Source organism: Elephas maximus, chromosome 2 (assembly GCF_024166365.1).
Source record: "Elephas maximus indicus isolate mEleMax1 chromosome 2, mEleMax1 primary haplotype, whole genome shotgun sequence".
Taxonomy (NCBI): domain Eukaryota; kingdom Metazoa; phylum Chordata; class Mammalia; order Proboscidea; family Elephantidae; genus Elephas; species Elephas maximus.
The window spans coordinates 75138887-75153978 of NC_064820.1; the positions used below are offsets into that span (position 1 = coordinate 75138887).

The 15092-nt window shown below is 38.6% G+C and overlaps 1 protein-coding gene and 1 pseudogene across 3 annotated transcripts in view; both read left to right on the forward strand.

Annotated features, from left to right (window-relative positions):
• The window catches only part of LOC126066536 (uncharacterized), a 31425-nt pseudogene extending 30025 nt beyond the window's left edge, over positions 1-1400 (forward strand).
• The window catches only part of BDP1 (B double prime 1, subunit of RNA polymerase III transcription initiation factor IIIB), a 118677-nt gene continuing 104871 nt past the window's right edge, over positions 1287-15092 (forward strand). For 2 of the 3 annotated variants that reach the window (XM_049865228.1, XM_049865246.1), the window contains exons 1-5: positions 1287-1737; positions 4622-4901; positions 10930-11039; positions 13403-13462; positions 14865-14993. In XM_049865228.1, the coding sequence (XP_049721185.1) occupies positions 1526-1737; positions 4622-4901; positions 10930-11039; positions 13403-13462; positions 14865-14993 (791 nt within the window). In that variant the 5' untranslated portion in view covers positions 1287-1525. The remainder of the gene's footprint in view (positions 1738-4621; positions 4902-10929; positions 11040-13402; positions 13463-14864; positions 14994-15092) is intronic. The other variant, XM_049865238.1, reaches the window with a different exon arrangement.

Below are 15092 nucleotides of genomic sequence, written 5' to 3' on the forward strand. Positions count from 1 at the left end.
AAAAAAAAAAAAAACATTGCTGTCGAGTTGATTCTGATTCATAGTGACCCTATAGGATGGAGTAGAACTGCCCCTTAGCATTTCCAGGGAGTGCCTGGTGGATTTGAACTGCCAGCCTTTTGGCTAGCAGCCGTAGCACTTAACCACTATGCCACTAGCGTACATAGGTTTACTCTTAGTCAGAACCGATTCAAAAGCATCTAAAAACATCAACATGCCAGAGACCTGGTTCTATTCTAGGCCAATGCATCTTATTTGCGCCAACCACTTGCCTGTCAGTGGAGGTTTGGGTGTTTGCTATGATGCTGAACATGCTTTTGCGGAGCTTCCAGAGTAAGATTGAGTAGGAAGAAATACCTGAAGATCTACTTCTGCAAATCAGCCAATGAAAACTATGGATCAGAATGGGTAATAGGAATGGCACAGGACCATGCAGCTGTTCATTCAGTTGTGCATAGGGTGGCTATGAGTCACGAGCCCACTCTAAAGGCAGCTAGAAACAAGAAAAGGAAGACTACATGTAAAAAGACCAGACTTAATGGTCTGACTGAGACTAGAAGGACCCCAGAGGTCATGGTCCCCAGACCTTCTGTTAGCCCAAGACAGGAACCATTCCCAAAGCCAGCTCTTCAGACAGGGATTGGACAGGACTATGGGATAGAAAATGATACTGGTGAAGAGTGAGCTTCTTGGATCAAGTAGACACATGAGACTGTGCAGGCAGCTTCTTCCGGAGAGGAGATGAGAGAGCAGAGGGGGTCAGAAGCTGGCCTAACGGACATGAAAACAGAGAGTGGAGGGAAGGAATGTGCTGTCTCCTTAGAGGGAGAGCAACTAGGAGTATATAGCACGGTGTATGTAGGTTTTTGTATGAGACTGACTTGGTTTATAAACTTGCACTTAAAACACAATAAAAATTTTAAAAAAAGAAAAGGAAGCCTACAGATAAAAGAGTGCAAGGCTCTACTCCTCAACGACTGGTTCGCAGGTAACCATACTCTATGCATAGTTTGGAGACTTGGTGGGGTAGTGTTTAAAGCGCTCACCTGCTTTTGCTTCAAACCCATGACCACTGCCTAGGAGAAAGATGGGGCAGTGTGCTTCCTAAAGATTACAGCCTTGGAGACCCTGTGTCCCGTTGGGTCGCTACGAATCTGAATGGACTAGATGGCTTTTTTTTTTAATGCATAGCTTGGCAGTTACCATGGCTCTCGGCGTCGTGCGTCTGACTTCATTCCGGTAGGATTGCGGCGCTGGCTGATGATGCAACGAGTTCCGGCGCCGTCTTCGGGCTGAGAGCTGGGCAGAGAAGGAAACTTAGCTGTTACTGTAACAGGGTCATGAAGAAGAGGCGGCGGCGGGAGGAGGGAGGAGGCAGCGGGGGCGTGAAGCTGCCGTAGCTGTCTGCCGGGTTGGTGGTGTAGCTTCGTGAGAAGGCGCAGTTCCTAACCCCTTTTCCGGGCAGCGGCCGGGGCTCGGGGCTCAGCGGCCGTGGGGCCGCCTCCCCGGGCCCCCTGGCTCCGCCATGTTCCGCAGGGCACGCCTTAGCGTGAAGCCTAACGTCAGGCCTGGTATAGGCGCCAGGGGGTCCACCGCTCCCAACCTCCAGCGTGGAAAGGAGTCTCCCAGGCCTCCGGAGCCGGCTGCGGCCTCTGCTCCGAAGCCAGCGGAGCCCAGAGATGTGCCCCTGGTGGATACTGGGGGAGCAGAACCCCAAGAAAAGGCTCCCAGGGGCAGGTAAGAGCTTGCAGAGAGGAACGTTTTTGTCTCCCTCACCTCCCCGGCCTTGTCACCTGAAATTTGAACAAATTAACTTTACTACAGGAGTAAGCTTTGCCACCTGGAATTTGAACAAATTAAGTTTAGGAGTAAGCTTTGCTTGCCGTAAACCTTTCGGTTTAGGGGCGATGAAACCACTCCAAGCTGCAGTTTGTTTCTCGGTCCTGAGGGTGTGTGCATATGGATTTTGTCATGGTCTTGCGATTCCCTGGGGGGCTGCCGTGTCTTACAGTGATGACGGGGAATCCAAGTATAATAGCCTTAAAGAATATCTACACACGTGGTACTGGTGTTCATTGGAGAATTCAGATTATGGTAGTTTTCATTCTTCTGGAGTACTTTGCGAGGAAAGTGGTTTTAATCTTTAATTTTTAAAGTATTTATTTTGAAAAAGAGAAAACCAGTGTTGCTTTGGCTCTGCTGATTTATGTCAGTGGAAAGTAGGTCTGGGTACTCGCTTTGGTGTTAGTACTTTGAGTGTGTGCCCCTTTAAATATGGTGACCATGTTTTTGGAACGGAAAAGCATGGCTTTAGCGTCATGTACCGCATTTGGGTTTAGGACTCTTCAGCTTACTACAACAATGTAATGGGCTTCTCCCAGGCAGGATTTATTCGTCTGTAAAATTGGGATAATATTACCAACCTTGGAGGGTTATTGTGGAGAAGAGAGAGAACGCATATAAACTATCTTGCACAGAACATGGCAGAGTAGTTACTCAAAAAAGTTACTAGTTAAAAAAGAAAATGGTGGAGCAAAGTAAAGTTAGGACGTATCAGGCTAGTATGGTCTCTGCTTCTATGCTACGTATATGAGAAACAATAAAGTGTTAAGTGACAGTGGGTTAGCACAAATTCTGCTTATGCTGTGACTCAGAAAAACCCACTGCATTGAGTTTGTTCTGACTCATAGTGACCAAGGCTGTAAATCTGTGGAAGCGGACTGCGACATCTTTCTTCTGAGGTGCCTTTGGTGGTTTTGAACCGCCGACCTTTTCGGTTAGCAGTCCAGTGCTTTAACCACTGTGCCACCAGTGCTTCTTTATACTGTGACAGGAAGGTGAAAAATTTATTCCTTTCTTTTTAGCTCATCTTCATCTTTTGGCCTGAACTGGTGCTGAATATAGGGTGTTATTTTGTTGATAGCTTGGTGATGCTTAAATAATTTCTAAATTTCTTACATAAATCTGTTACGAATGTTTTTCCCCAAAACGGAGTGCAAATGCAAAACCCATTGCTGTAGAGTTTATTTCAAGTTGTAGCAACCCCATAGGACAGAGTAGAGCTGCCCCATAGGGTTTCCAAGGCTGTGATCTTTACTGAAGCAACCTGCCACAGACTGCCACATCTTTTTCCAGCGGAGCAGCTGGTGGGTTCGAACCACCGACCTTTTGCTTTGCAGGTAGCTCTTAACCACTGCACCACCATGGCTCCTCATACAAATAGTCGCTGTTAGGTTAATAAAGTTTGCAGAGATACTGTTAATTATAAATGAAACCAAAAAACCAAACCAAGCCTCTTGCTGTCGAATCAATTGTGATGCATATCGACCCTATAGGACAGAGTAGAACTGCCCCAGAGGGTTTCCAGGGAGTGGCTGGTGGATTCACACTGCTGACCTTTTGCTTAGCAGCCAAGCTTTTAACCATTGTGTCACCAGGGCTCCTAATGAATACATGATAATTGGTAATTTAATAGATTATCCAGAGACTAGCCTTGAGACACTTAAACTTGAGGATATTTAGTTGTTTCTTAAAGTTGACTTTTAGGGAGTATACTTTGTTTTTGATCAAGTGTTTTCTTTTTTGGGGGGGGGGCTTTGCTAGTTATAAAAATTGATACGCATTCCACGTATCGCGTTTTATAAGGGCTGAGATAAAAATCTAAATTGGAGAAGAGTGCCTGGAAAAGGTTATTCTATGTTTAGGCATTTGCCATTTTTATTTAAGGTTAATTTTAACATGTGAAAAAAGTAGAATCTCTGCTTTTAATTCTTAAACCTCTTTTATTGACTTAATTTGCTTTCAGCACATTCTTCCAATCCTATATTCAGTCTGAACCATATCTAATATGTAATTTGGAGCAATTGAGTAATGTTTTTTTGAGTGAAGAGCTTATTCTAGTGTCTGTGTAAGTAGAATCATGCCTGACAAAAGATAAATGATTTCTGCCTGAAACAGAATTTGGTTTGGTTAATGTAGATGTATGTGTATTTTCAAATATTACAATACAAATGTTTCTGAGGTTTGAAGTTTTGTATATTTTGTTTGATCTCTGGTTGATGCTGGTAATTTTGACCAGTTTGGGGGATGTCAGGATGAATTATAAACTTTACTTTAGAAAACTTCTCTGTTACCTAGTAATTCAAATAAGACTAATTAAGCTTTGTTCTATAGCTTAATTTTTTTTGTTTTTAAGGGAAGCAAGCATAAAATCGTGTGCTCAAATGTGCTTAAAAAAAACAAAAACGCCCATTGCTGTCGAGTAGATTCCGACTCATAGCAACCCTATAGGACAGAGTTGAATTGCCCCATAGAGTTTCCATGGAGCGCCTGGTGGATTCAACCTGCAGACCTTTTGCTTAGCAGCCATAGCACTATACCACTGGGGTTTCCGTGAATGTGCTTAGGGACTTGAAATTTGAATAAAATTTGCAATTTCATTAGAATGTACATATTTGTTAAATTTTTTTTTTTGCAAATTCTGTCACAATTAATTTCAATCTCAAGTCATTGATTTTTGAATAAATAAGACTTTCCTATTTTTTAATTTTCACCAGACAAGGTTTTAAAACTAGAATATATAAGATTCATGATGCCTTTTTTTTTTTTTTTTTAATTTCAGCACTGGTGAAAAGATTGATGGTGAGAATGACGTTGAAGAATCCAGCAAATCTTCCCCTACTGCTTCACAGAGAAGAAAGCGAGTATCAAGTACTTCTAGTCTGGATAAACCTAGTGTCAGTGTTCCTTCAGAATCTCATCCCTTATGTACTGTTAATCAAGAAACTTTACAACCAAGCCCTATTCCAACAAAAGAGAAACAGCCATGCTCCGACAGGTACCGAATATATAAAGCCCAGAAACTGAGAGAAATGTTAAAAGAAGAATTGAGAAAAGAGAAGGTAAAGGAGAAAACTCAGAATTTTAACTGTTGCCTGCTAGACTTCTGTTTTTATATTAGTAACATACCATTCAGAGGGAAAATTTGCATCTGTAGAGTTTGATGGGGGAACAAAACCAGATACCATCCATTATAATACTTTTGTCAGAATGATTCGGAAGCATTATGAGCTTATCAATAAACTATTTTTTCCACCAGTATTATTTTTTACACATTTTATTCATTAATTTATTTCATTGTTTTTGGTGAAGGACACAAATATAAGCTTTATACGCAAATATACGTAGTATATTTATGAAGTAAACTTTGAATATGATTTTTCATGTGAGGATGTCCAAGTGACTTAAGGTATATTTATTTGAATTGGTAATATTTTCTAAATTGGCGGTATGGAACATTATAAACGGGGAAAATTTGAGTGTGCATGTAGTAGAGTCCATGTTCTGTTTTTATTGTGCTTTAAGTGAAGGTTTACAGAGAAAATTTGTTTCCCATTCAGTAGTTTATACACAGATTGTTCTGTGACATTGGTTGCAATACCTACAATGTGTTAGCACTCTCCCTGTTACCACCCTTACTTCCCCATTTCCATTTGTCTGGTTTTCCTGCTTTGTGCTTGTTGCTTTTGGGCAGATGTTGCTCTTTTGGCCTTATGTGGATGATTGCTCTAAGGAGCACTTCCCTCTTGAATGTTGTTGTTTATTTTATAGGCTTGTCTGTTATTTGGGTGGAATGACTTCATTTCCAAGTTAAAACGGTGTCTAAGGGACACAGTCTTGGGGCTTCCTTCAGTCTCTGTTACACTGATAAATCTGGTCTTTTTTGTGAATTTGGATTTTGTTCTACTTTTTCCCCCCACTCTAACCAGGACCTTCTGTAGTGATTCTGGTCAGAGCAGTCTGTAATGATAGCCAGGCACCATCTGGAAGCTGTGGTTCCTGTGGTCCATTAGTCCTTTGGGCTAATTGTTTTCTTGAGTCTTTGATTTTCTTCACTCTCCTTTGCTCTGAATGGAAAGAGACCAATAGTTGTATTTTAAATAGCTGCTTGAAAGCTTTTTTGACCACAGACCAAAAAAAAAAAAAAAAAAATACCAAACCTATTGCTGTAGAGTCAATTCCGACTTACAGCAGCCCTATAGGACAGTAGGACTGCCCCCTGTGGTTTCCAAGGAGCAGCTGGTGAATTTGAACTGCTGACCTTTAGGTTAGCAGCGAAGCTGTTAACCACTGTGCCACCAGGGCCCTAAAACTCCAGGTGCTACTCAGGAAAGTAGGATGTAGAATGTTGTCTTTATGAGCTATGTTATGTCAGTTGACCTACATGTCCCCTGAGACTATGGTCCTTAGTCTTCAAGCCCAGTAACTCAGTCCCATGAAGTGTTTGGTTATGTCTAGGATATTTCCAAGATTGCAGTCTGTGTGCTCTATTATATATATATGAGTATACATGCAGTACATATGAATATGTGTGTAAAAATATGCACAGCCAAACCTATGTTTGCATGTAGGTATACCCCATATGCCCTCCCACACCTCTTCAGTGTACATATTGACCTGTGTATCCACTCATAAATTATTGTTTGTTATTAATGTTGTTTCAGGATTGTATATGTTGTAGCATTTACTGGCATTGCCTTTTTTTCTTGCGTACCTCTGTGTCCCCTTGCCTTGGTCATGTTGTACTGACTTCCCCCACATTTTGTACTGCCTTCCCCTTTACCAAAGTTAACATGTGTCTTCTCTGCAGTTAGTGATCTTCCCTCCCTTCTGCTGCTTCGTTTATAACCATCAAAAAAATGTTTCTTTCTGTGTGTAAAGCTTTTCCTGACTATTTATAGTAGTGGTCTCATACAATACTTGTTGTTTTGTGATCGACTTAATTTCACTCATTTTGATGTCCTCCAGATTCACCCATGTGAGATGTTTTGCAGAGTCATCATTCTTAATCCTTGTGTAGTAGTACATTCTGTGTATGTACCACTGTTTATTCATCCGTTGATGGGCACTTAGGTTGTTTCCATCTTTTTGCTATTGTGAGTAATGCTGCAGTGAACATGAATGTGCATGTGTCTGTTGTTGTCATGGCTCTTATTTCTCTAGGATGTATACCTAGAAGCAGAATTACTGGACTGTATGGTATTTCTGTTTCTAGCTTTTTAAGGAAGTGCCATATCATTTTCCGTAGTGGTTGTACCATTTTACATTCCTACCAGCAGTGTTTAAGAGCTCCAGTCTCCCCACAACTTCACTAGCATTTGTTGTTTTCTGTTTTTTTGATCAGTGCCATTACTGTTGGGGTGAGGTGATATCACATTGTAGTTTTGATTTGCATCCCTTTAATGGCCAATTATCTCGAGAATCTGTTCATGTGTTTTTTAGCTGACTGAATGTGTTCGTTGGTGAAGTGTCTGATCATGTCCTTTGCCCATTTTTTAATTGGGTTGTTTGTCTTTTTGTTGTTGAGGAGTTGAAATTGTTTATAAATTTTAGAGATTAGACCCTTGTTGGATATGTCATAGCCAAAATTTTTTTTCCCAGTTGGTGGGTTCTCTTTACTCTTTTGGTGGAGTCTTTTGATGGGTATAATTTTTAGGAAGTCCCAGTTACCTAGTTTATCTTCTGCTGGTTGTTAATTTTTAGTTATGTCTGGTATTTTATTTATACCATACATTAGGGCACCTAGCTTTGTGCCTGTTTTTTCTTCCATGATTTTTATAGCTTTTGGTTTTACATTTAAGTCTTTGATCCATTTTGAGTTAGTTTTTATGTATGGTGTGAGGAATGGATCTTGTTTTATTTTTCTGCAAATGGATATCGAATTTTGCCAGCACCATTTGTTAAACAGTCTTTCTCTTCCCTATTTAATGAGCTTTGATGCTTTGTCAAAGATCAGCTATCCTTGTTGTTCGGTGCTGTTGAGTCAGTTCCAACTCACGGTGACCCCACGTACAACAGAGTGAAACACTAACCGGTCCTGTGCCATCCTTATAATCATTGCTGTGCTTGAGCCCATTGTTGCAGCCACTGTGTCAATCCATCATGTCGAGGGTCTTGGCTTTTACTGACCCTCTACTTTATCAAGCATGATGCTTGTCTCCAGGGGCTAGTACCTCCTGATAACATGTCCAAAGTACGTGAGATGAAGTCTCTCCACCCTTCTAAGGAACATTCTGGCTGTACTTCTTCTGAGACGTATGTGTTCATTTTTCTGGCAGTCCATGGTATGTACGTTCAATATTCTTCACCAACACCATAATTCAGAGGCATCAATTTCTCTTCAGTCTTCTTATTCATTATCCAGATTTCACATGCATATGAGGTGATAGAAAATACCATGGCTTGGGTCAGACATACCTTAACCCTTAAAGTGACATCTTTGCCTTTTATACTTTAAAGAGGTCTTTTAAAGCAGATTTGCCCAGTGCAATACATCATTTAATTTCTTGACTGCTGCTTGCATGGGCATTGATTGTGGATCCACGTAAAATGAAATGTTTGACAACTTCAGTATTTTCTCAGTTTATCATGATGTTTCTTATTGGTCCACTTGTGGGGATTTTCATCTTCTTTATGTTGAGGTGTAATCCATGCTGAAAGCTGTAGGCTTTGATGTTCATCAGTAAATGCTTCAAGTTCTCTTCACTTTCAGTAAGCAAGATTGTGTCATCTGCATATTGCGGGTTCTCAGTTTTCCTCCAATCCCGATGCGTGTTCTTCTTCACATAGTCCATTTACTTGGATTATTTGCTCAGCGTACAGATTGAGAAGTATGGTGAAGTGATACAACCCTGACATACACCTTTCCTGATTTGAATGACTGCCTCTTGATCTATGTACAGGTTCCGCACAATTAAGTGTTCTGGAATTCTCCTTTTTCTCTGTGTTAACTGTCATTTGTTATGATCCACATAGTCGGATGCCTTTGCATAGTCAATAAAACACAGGTAAACATTTTTCTGAGATTCTCTTTTTTCAGCCAAGATCCATCTCATGTCAAAAACTGACTTACCTCATTCCACATCCTGTTCTGAATCTGGCTTGAATTTCTGGCAGTTCCCTGTGGATGCACTGCTGCAGCTATTTTTTAATTATGTTCAAAATTTTACCTATATGTGCTATTAATGATATTGTTCAATAATTTTCACATTATGGTGGAACATCTTTCTTTAGAATGGTCACAAATATGGATCCTCCTCCATTTGACTGGCCAGGTAGCTGTCTTCCAAATTTGTTGGCATAGATGAGTGAGGACCTCTAGTGCTACATCTGTTTGTTGAAACATTTCAGGTGGTATTCCAGCAATTCCTGGAGCCTTGTTTTTTTGCCAGTGCCTTCAGTGCAGCTTGGACTTCTTCAGTACCATCAGTTCTTGATTATATGCTACCTCCCGAAGTGTTTGAACATTGACCAACTCTTTTTGGTACAGTAATTTTGTGTATTCCTTTCATCTTCTTTTGATACTTCTTGCATTGTTCAGTATTTTGCCCATAGAATCCTTCGGTATTGCAACTCAAGGCTTGAATTTTTTCTTCAATTCTTTGTATAAGTTTTATATATCTCTAGCTATATTTATTCCTAAGTATTTTATTTTATCTTTTTGAGGGCTCTTGTAAATGGTATTGTTTTCCTGATTTCTTTTTCAGAGTTCTTTTTGTTGGTGTAGAGGAATCCAACTGATTCTTGTACATCAGTTTTCGTACTCTGCCACTTTGCTGAATTCTTCTGTTAGTTCCCGTTAGTTGCTTGCGGAGTCTCTGGGATTTCCTATGTATAGGATCGTATCACCTGCAAGTAGGATTAATTTTACTTCTTTCTTACCAATTCGTATGCGTTTTATTTTCCCTTTTTCACCTTATTGCTCTAGACAGGACTTCTAGTACAATATTGAGTAAGCGTGGTGAGGGAGTACATCCTTGTCTGCTTTCAGTCTCTTTCTGTTTAGAATAATGTTGGCTGTTGGTTTTGTCCTTTTTTTTATCTTGAAGATTGCTGGGAAAATTCATTCTTTTTCTGGAAAAACAGTAAATCAGTTGTGAAGCATTTAGGCTCTGGAATTAGATACTTAAGGTTTCAATCTTAGCCTCATCCCTTAGTAGCTAGGTGACCTTGGGCAATTTAATTAACTTTTCTCTGTTTTCTTATCCATAAAAAACTTGTAATGGTATCTACCTCATTGGGTGGTTGTGAAGAATAAATTTAGACCAGGGCCCAGCAAATAGTAAGTGCCCAACAAATGACAGCTCTTATTATTAGTTACAGAATACTGTTTTTTTAAGGGGAAGCAACTTTGCTTCATTCTTTATATTGCTATCCAATTCTCTAAACTGTGAAGTAGATCTCACTATTTTATACACGAGGAAATAAGCTCAGAGTGGTTATTTGCTTTGTGTCAAACATAGTGAAGGATATGGAATTTGAATCTAGGTATGTTTGGAGCCCTGGTGGTGCAATGGTTAAGAGCTTGGCTGCTAACCAAAAGGCTGGCAGTTCGAATCTACCAGCCACCCCTGGAAACCCTATGGGGCAGTTCTATTCTGTCCTATAGGGTTGGTATGAGTTGGAACCGACTATGGGTTTTGGTTTTATGTTCAAATCTAAGCCTGTAAAAGTGTTTTGTTTTATAGAATCTACTTAACTAGATTTATTTTGAAAAATTAAAAATTAAACATTTTTGCTTCATGAATTCCATAAAATACATAATTCCAATTTAATGTAGGATAAGCAGAAGCTATGTATTTATAAATTTTCCGTAAACTATTGTACTCAGAATGCATCAGTAGCATGATTTTATACATTCAACTTTTATCTAAACTAATCCCAAATTTCCCTAGTTTTTACAATTCCTTAATGTGCTATAACTTTTAATATTCAGTTTATAATTTTTTCTATAATATGACATAATTGGAATAGAGATATTATTGAAGCACTTGGATTGAATATATCAGTAGGTTATACACTTGAATATGGTGTATCTGAAATTCTATATTTATGAAACAATAGTGAACCTGTGTGTGCTTATGCATATAGAAGCAGTGGAAAAACAAATATGCTATTAATGAAAGTCAGCAGCCACCAGATCGTTCAAAAATGACTATGAGAGACTTCATATATTACCTGCCAAATAACAATCCAATGACGTAAGTATAATTTCTTTTTTACTTTGGGTATGAAGCGATTTAAATATCATTTGTGTAGTTTCAGTTTCCCAAAAGCATGTTGACAAAAAGTTACAGCATTTTTGTTCTTTTAGATCAAATTTATAGGAAAAATTAGTGATGTTTCAATTACAGGCAGCCCCCCGGGTTACAAATGTCCGACTTATGTACAACCTGTAGTTACAAACCAAGCCCCATAAAGCCTATTATATTAAAAATTTGAGGTACATACAATGATCCATAATCATAAACAGGCACTTTGGTATTTTTACACAAACAACGCGCACTTTCTGTGTTTGTCAACCTTGCCCTCCCCACACAAGGTGTTCTCATAAGCGCAACTATGCCAATTTTTTTTAATGTGTTGCTGTAAAAAAAATTACCGGAGCGTGCTTACGAAAATACCTCACAAGGCTGGGCACGGTTGGCAAACAAACATAGAAAAAAAAAAAACTAGTGCCATCGAGTCGTTTCCGACTCTTTAGAAGGTACGCATTATTTGTGTAAAAATACAGTACTTTGTGATGTGCATCAAAATGTTATTATTACTATATTATTATGTTACAGATGTTTTAGTGTATCTGGAAGTGTTTCTTTTATGTTTTGTATTCATAAAAAGGTACACTAGATACTATACCTTAAGACAAATGTTTGACGTTAGCTACGAACTATGCCTAACTGTTCAGACTTGCGTACAAATTCGACTTAACGACAGACTTAGAACTCACTCGTAATCCAGGAACTGCCTGTAGCTGCTTTCTTGGTGTGGTAAATGATGCCCTTTACCTCTGAGAGTAAAAATAAGTTTTCTTTGTTATATTGGTTGCCAGGATATAATAGGACCAGCCATGCAATTCTTCCTTAATTGAGTTAAGTCAGGGTTGTATTCTTTCACCATATCTATTTGTATGCTGAGCAAATAATATAAGAAGCTAGACTATATGAAGAAGAATGGGACATCAGGATTGGAGGAAGACTCATTAACAACCTGTGTTATGCAGATGACACAACCTTGCTTGCTGAAAGTGAAGAGGACTTGAAGCATTTACTAATGAAGATCGAAGACCACAGCCTTCAGTATGGATTGCATCTCAGCATAAAGCAAAAATCCTCACAACTGGACCAATGAGCAACATCATAATAAATGGAGAAAAGATTGAAGTTGTCAAGGATTTCATTTTACTTGGATCCACAATCAACAGCCATGGAAGCAGTAGTCAAGAAATCAAAAGACGCATTGCATTGGGTAAATCTGCTGCAAATGACCATTAAAAGTGTTGAAGAGCAAAGATGTCACCCTGAAGACTAAGGTGCACCTGACCCAAGCCATGGTATTTTTAGTCTCATCATATGCATGTGAAAGTGTACAATGAATAAGGAAAACTGAAGAAGAATTGACGCCTTTGAATTGTGGTGTTGGTGAAGAATATTGAATATACCATGGACTGTCACAAGAACAAACAAATCTGTCTTAGAAGAAGTACAGCCAGAATGCTCCTTAGAGGCAAGGATGGCGAGACTGTGTCTTACATACTTTGGATGTGCTGTCAGGAGGAATCAGTCCCTGGAGAAGGATGTCATGCTTGGCAGAGTACTACAGGGTCAGCAGAAAAGAGGAAGACCCTCAACGAGGTGGATTGACACAGTGGCTGCAACAATGAGCTCGAGCATAACAACGGTTGTAAGGATGGCTCAGGACCGGGCGGTGTTTCATTCTGTTGTGCATAGGGTCACTATGAGCCAGAACCAACTCGATGGCACCTAACAACGACAATTACATGATCCAAAGGGGTGGTCTAATTTTTATGCTCCGTTTCTTAATTAAATATAGTGGCGTTTTGTTTAACAGTTCCCCCAAGAATAAAGCTTCTTTAATCAAAGTTTAATTTTTTTTTAATCAAAGTTAATTTAGTGGGTGGAAGGTCAGTCTTCTCATTGTTGTGTTGTTGATGGTTTAACAAATGGAGATAGGAGTTGTGGCATATTTTTCAGTATATGCCTTTTTCAGATTCACTAGGTCTTTGGCCCAGTTGAAGAAAGGGCCAGAAACCTAGGTTTTGAGTTGTTTGACATCTGGGAGTTGGAGACAAGCCACCTAGGTTGCTTTGTTCCTCAGGCATGGGAGACTCCCTTCGCTTACAAGCTATTTGTACTTGACAACAAAAGTTTTGACTGAAAAATTGATCATTGGACCACGTGATCATTAATAGAAGTGTTATATCTTAAAACGGAAATAAAAATAAGAACAACATGAAGGTGAAAATAATTTCCTTGTCTACTGATAGAATTGACAAGATATGAATTAATGACTTATTTAAAAGTATTCTGTTGTTTGTGTTTAATAGTTCCTCACTGGAACAAGAAAAGAAAACAGAAAAATCATTGACGCCAGTCCAGACGAGAGAGTAAGCATCTCATACTTTTAAAAAAATATTATTCTCTGATGGGTACATTAAAAAAAAAAAGAAAAAGAAATCAAATGGTTCTTTCTGTTATTGTAAAATTACATTTGATAGGTTTTTAGAAACTAGAATCATTGGCAAGAATAAAAGTTACCGCCTGATTTAAATCAATATGAAAACCCTGCACTATTTGTGTATTACATACAAGAATGGCTAGTGTTATGATTTTAAATTAAAGCTTTTAGAATTAAGAGTTTTTTATTTTAGAATCATAATATATTTACATGGTATAAAATTCAAAAGTAACAAAAGAGCATATTGAGAAAAGCCTCCCAACTCTGGTCTTCTGCCATCTAGTTTCTCCTCCGTGGAAGCAGCAAATGTTACGGATTTTTAATATATCATTCCCATTCTAGTTTACTCAAGTCCAAGCAAATGTGTATCTTTTTCCTTTCCTTTTCTCCCATCTCTCACCTCTCTTTTCCTCCTTGTTTTTTTTTCTTTCTTTCCTTCCTTCCTTCTCTTTCTCTCTTATAAATGCATATATACATTGTCCTGCAATAGGTGTGGTTTTGATATCACTTGATGTGATGTTTGTTCTACAAGTTCCATGTTACTTTCTACCTTGCACTGTTGAATGTTAGTTTACTCTCAGGAAACCCCCCAGGAGGCCTATTAGGAAGTTACTGTAACCTTGTAATTCAAGGTTGGAGATTGTGGAAAATTACTCTAGTAACATTGGGAGTTTTCTGCTTGTCACTTCAAGGGTTGATTACGTGATTGGTGTTTTGCCTAGGATCAACGTTGTTTTAAAGTTATACTCTGAAGCTTTAAAAATGGTTATGTTTTATAGGTTTATATGTTTTATTTGCTGTAATAAAACCTTAAGGAGACAGTGTAGTAGAATGGAAAGTGCATGGGATCAGGAATCATTATCAGGAAACTTATGTTTGACTTTTGGCTCTGCCCTTACCATTGTGTAAATTAAAGCAAAACTTATTTATTTTTTGTAAGCCTCAAATGGTTATGAAGATACTAATCCTAAAGGGTTGTTCTGAAGAGTAAATACAGTAATCTATGAAGTAATGCTGTATAACTCCAAGGCATTATTATTGTTAATTCCATAATAACTGGGCGGGTTAATTTACTGTTCATTTGAGATAGAAAAGATAAGCATTCATTTCTCTTATTTTCAAAGAGAGCAAATGCTTCTTATTGAATACTACTAGAATAAAATTTGAGGAAATCTCATGTATTAAACAACCATAGTATTTTCAGTTAATTATTAGGGAAAGTTGGAAATAGCTAAAGTTGAATTTGTTATAATTTATTTTAGAAGTTCATACTGTCGAGGAAACACTTCTCAAGGCTATATGAATTAACCTGTTGTTACTACTTTCGGTAGGCAAGAAAGTAAGAGTACTCCTGATGCTGAAGAAAATGAAGAAATGGAAGAAGAGACTGATGATGGGCCATTGCTGGTTCCTCGAGTAAAAGTGGCAGAAGACGGTTCTATTATTTTGGATGAGGAAAGGTAACTTAAAAAAAAAAAAGAGAGATAAATTATGGTTTCATGAGAACAAATCTGCTTTGTTTTGAGAGAGATCAAGTTTCTATATCTGTTATTGTCACT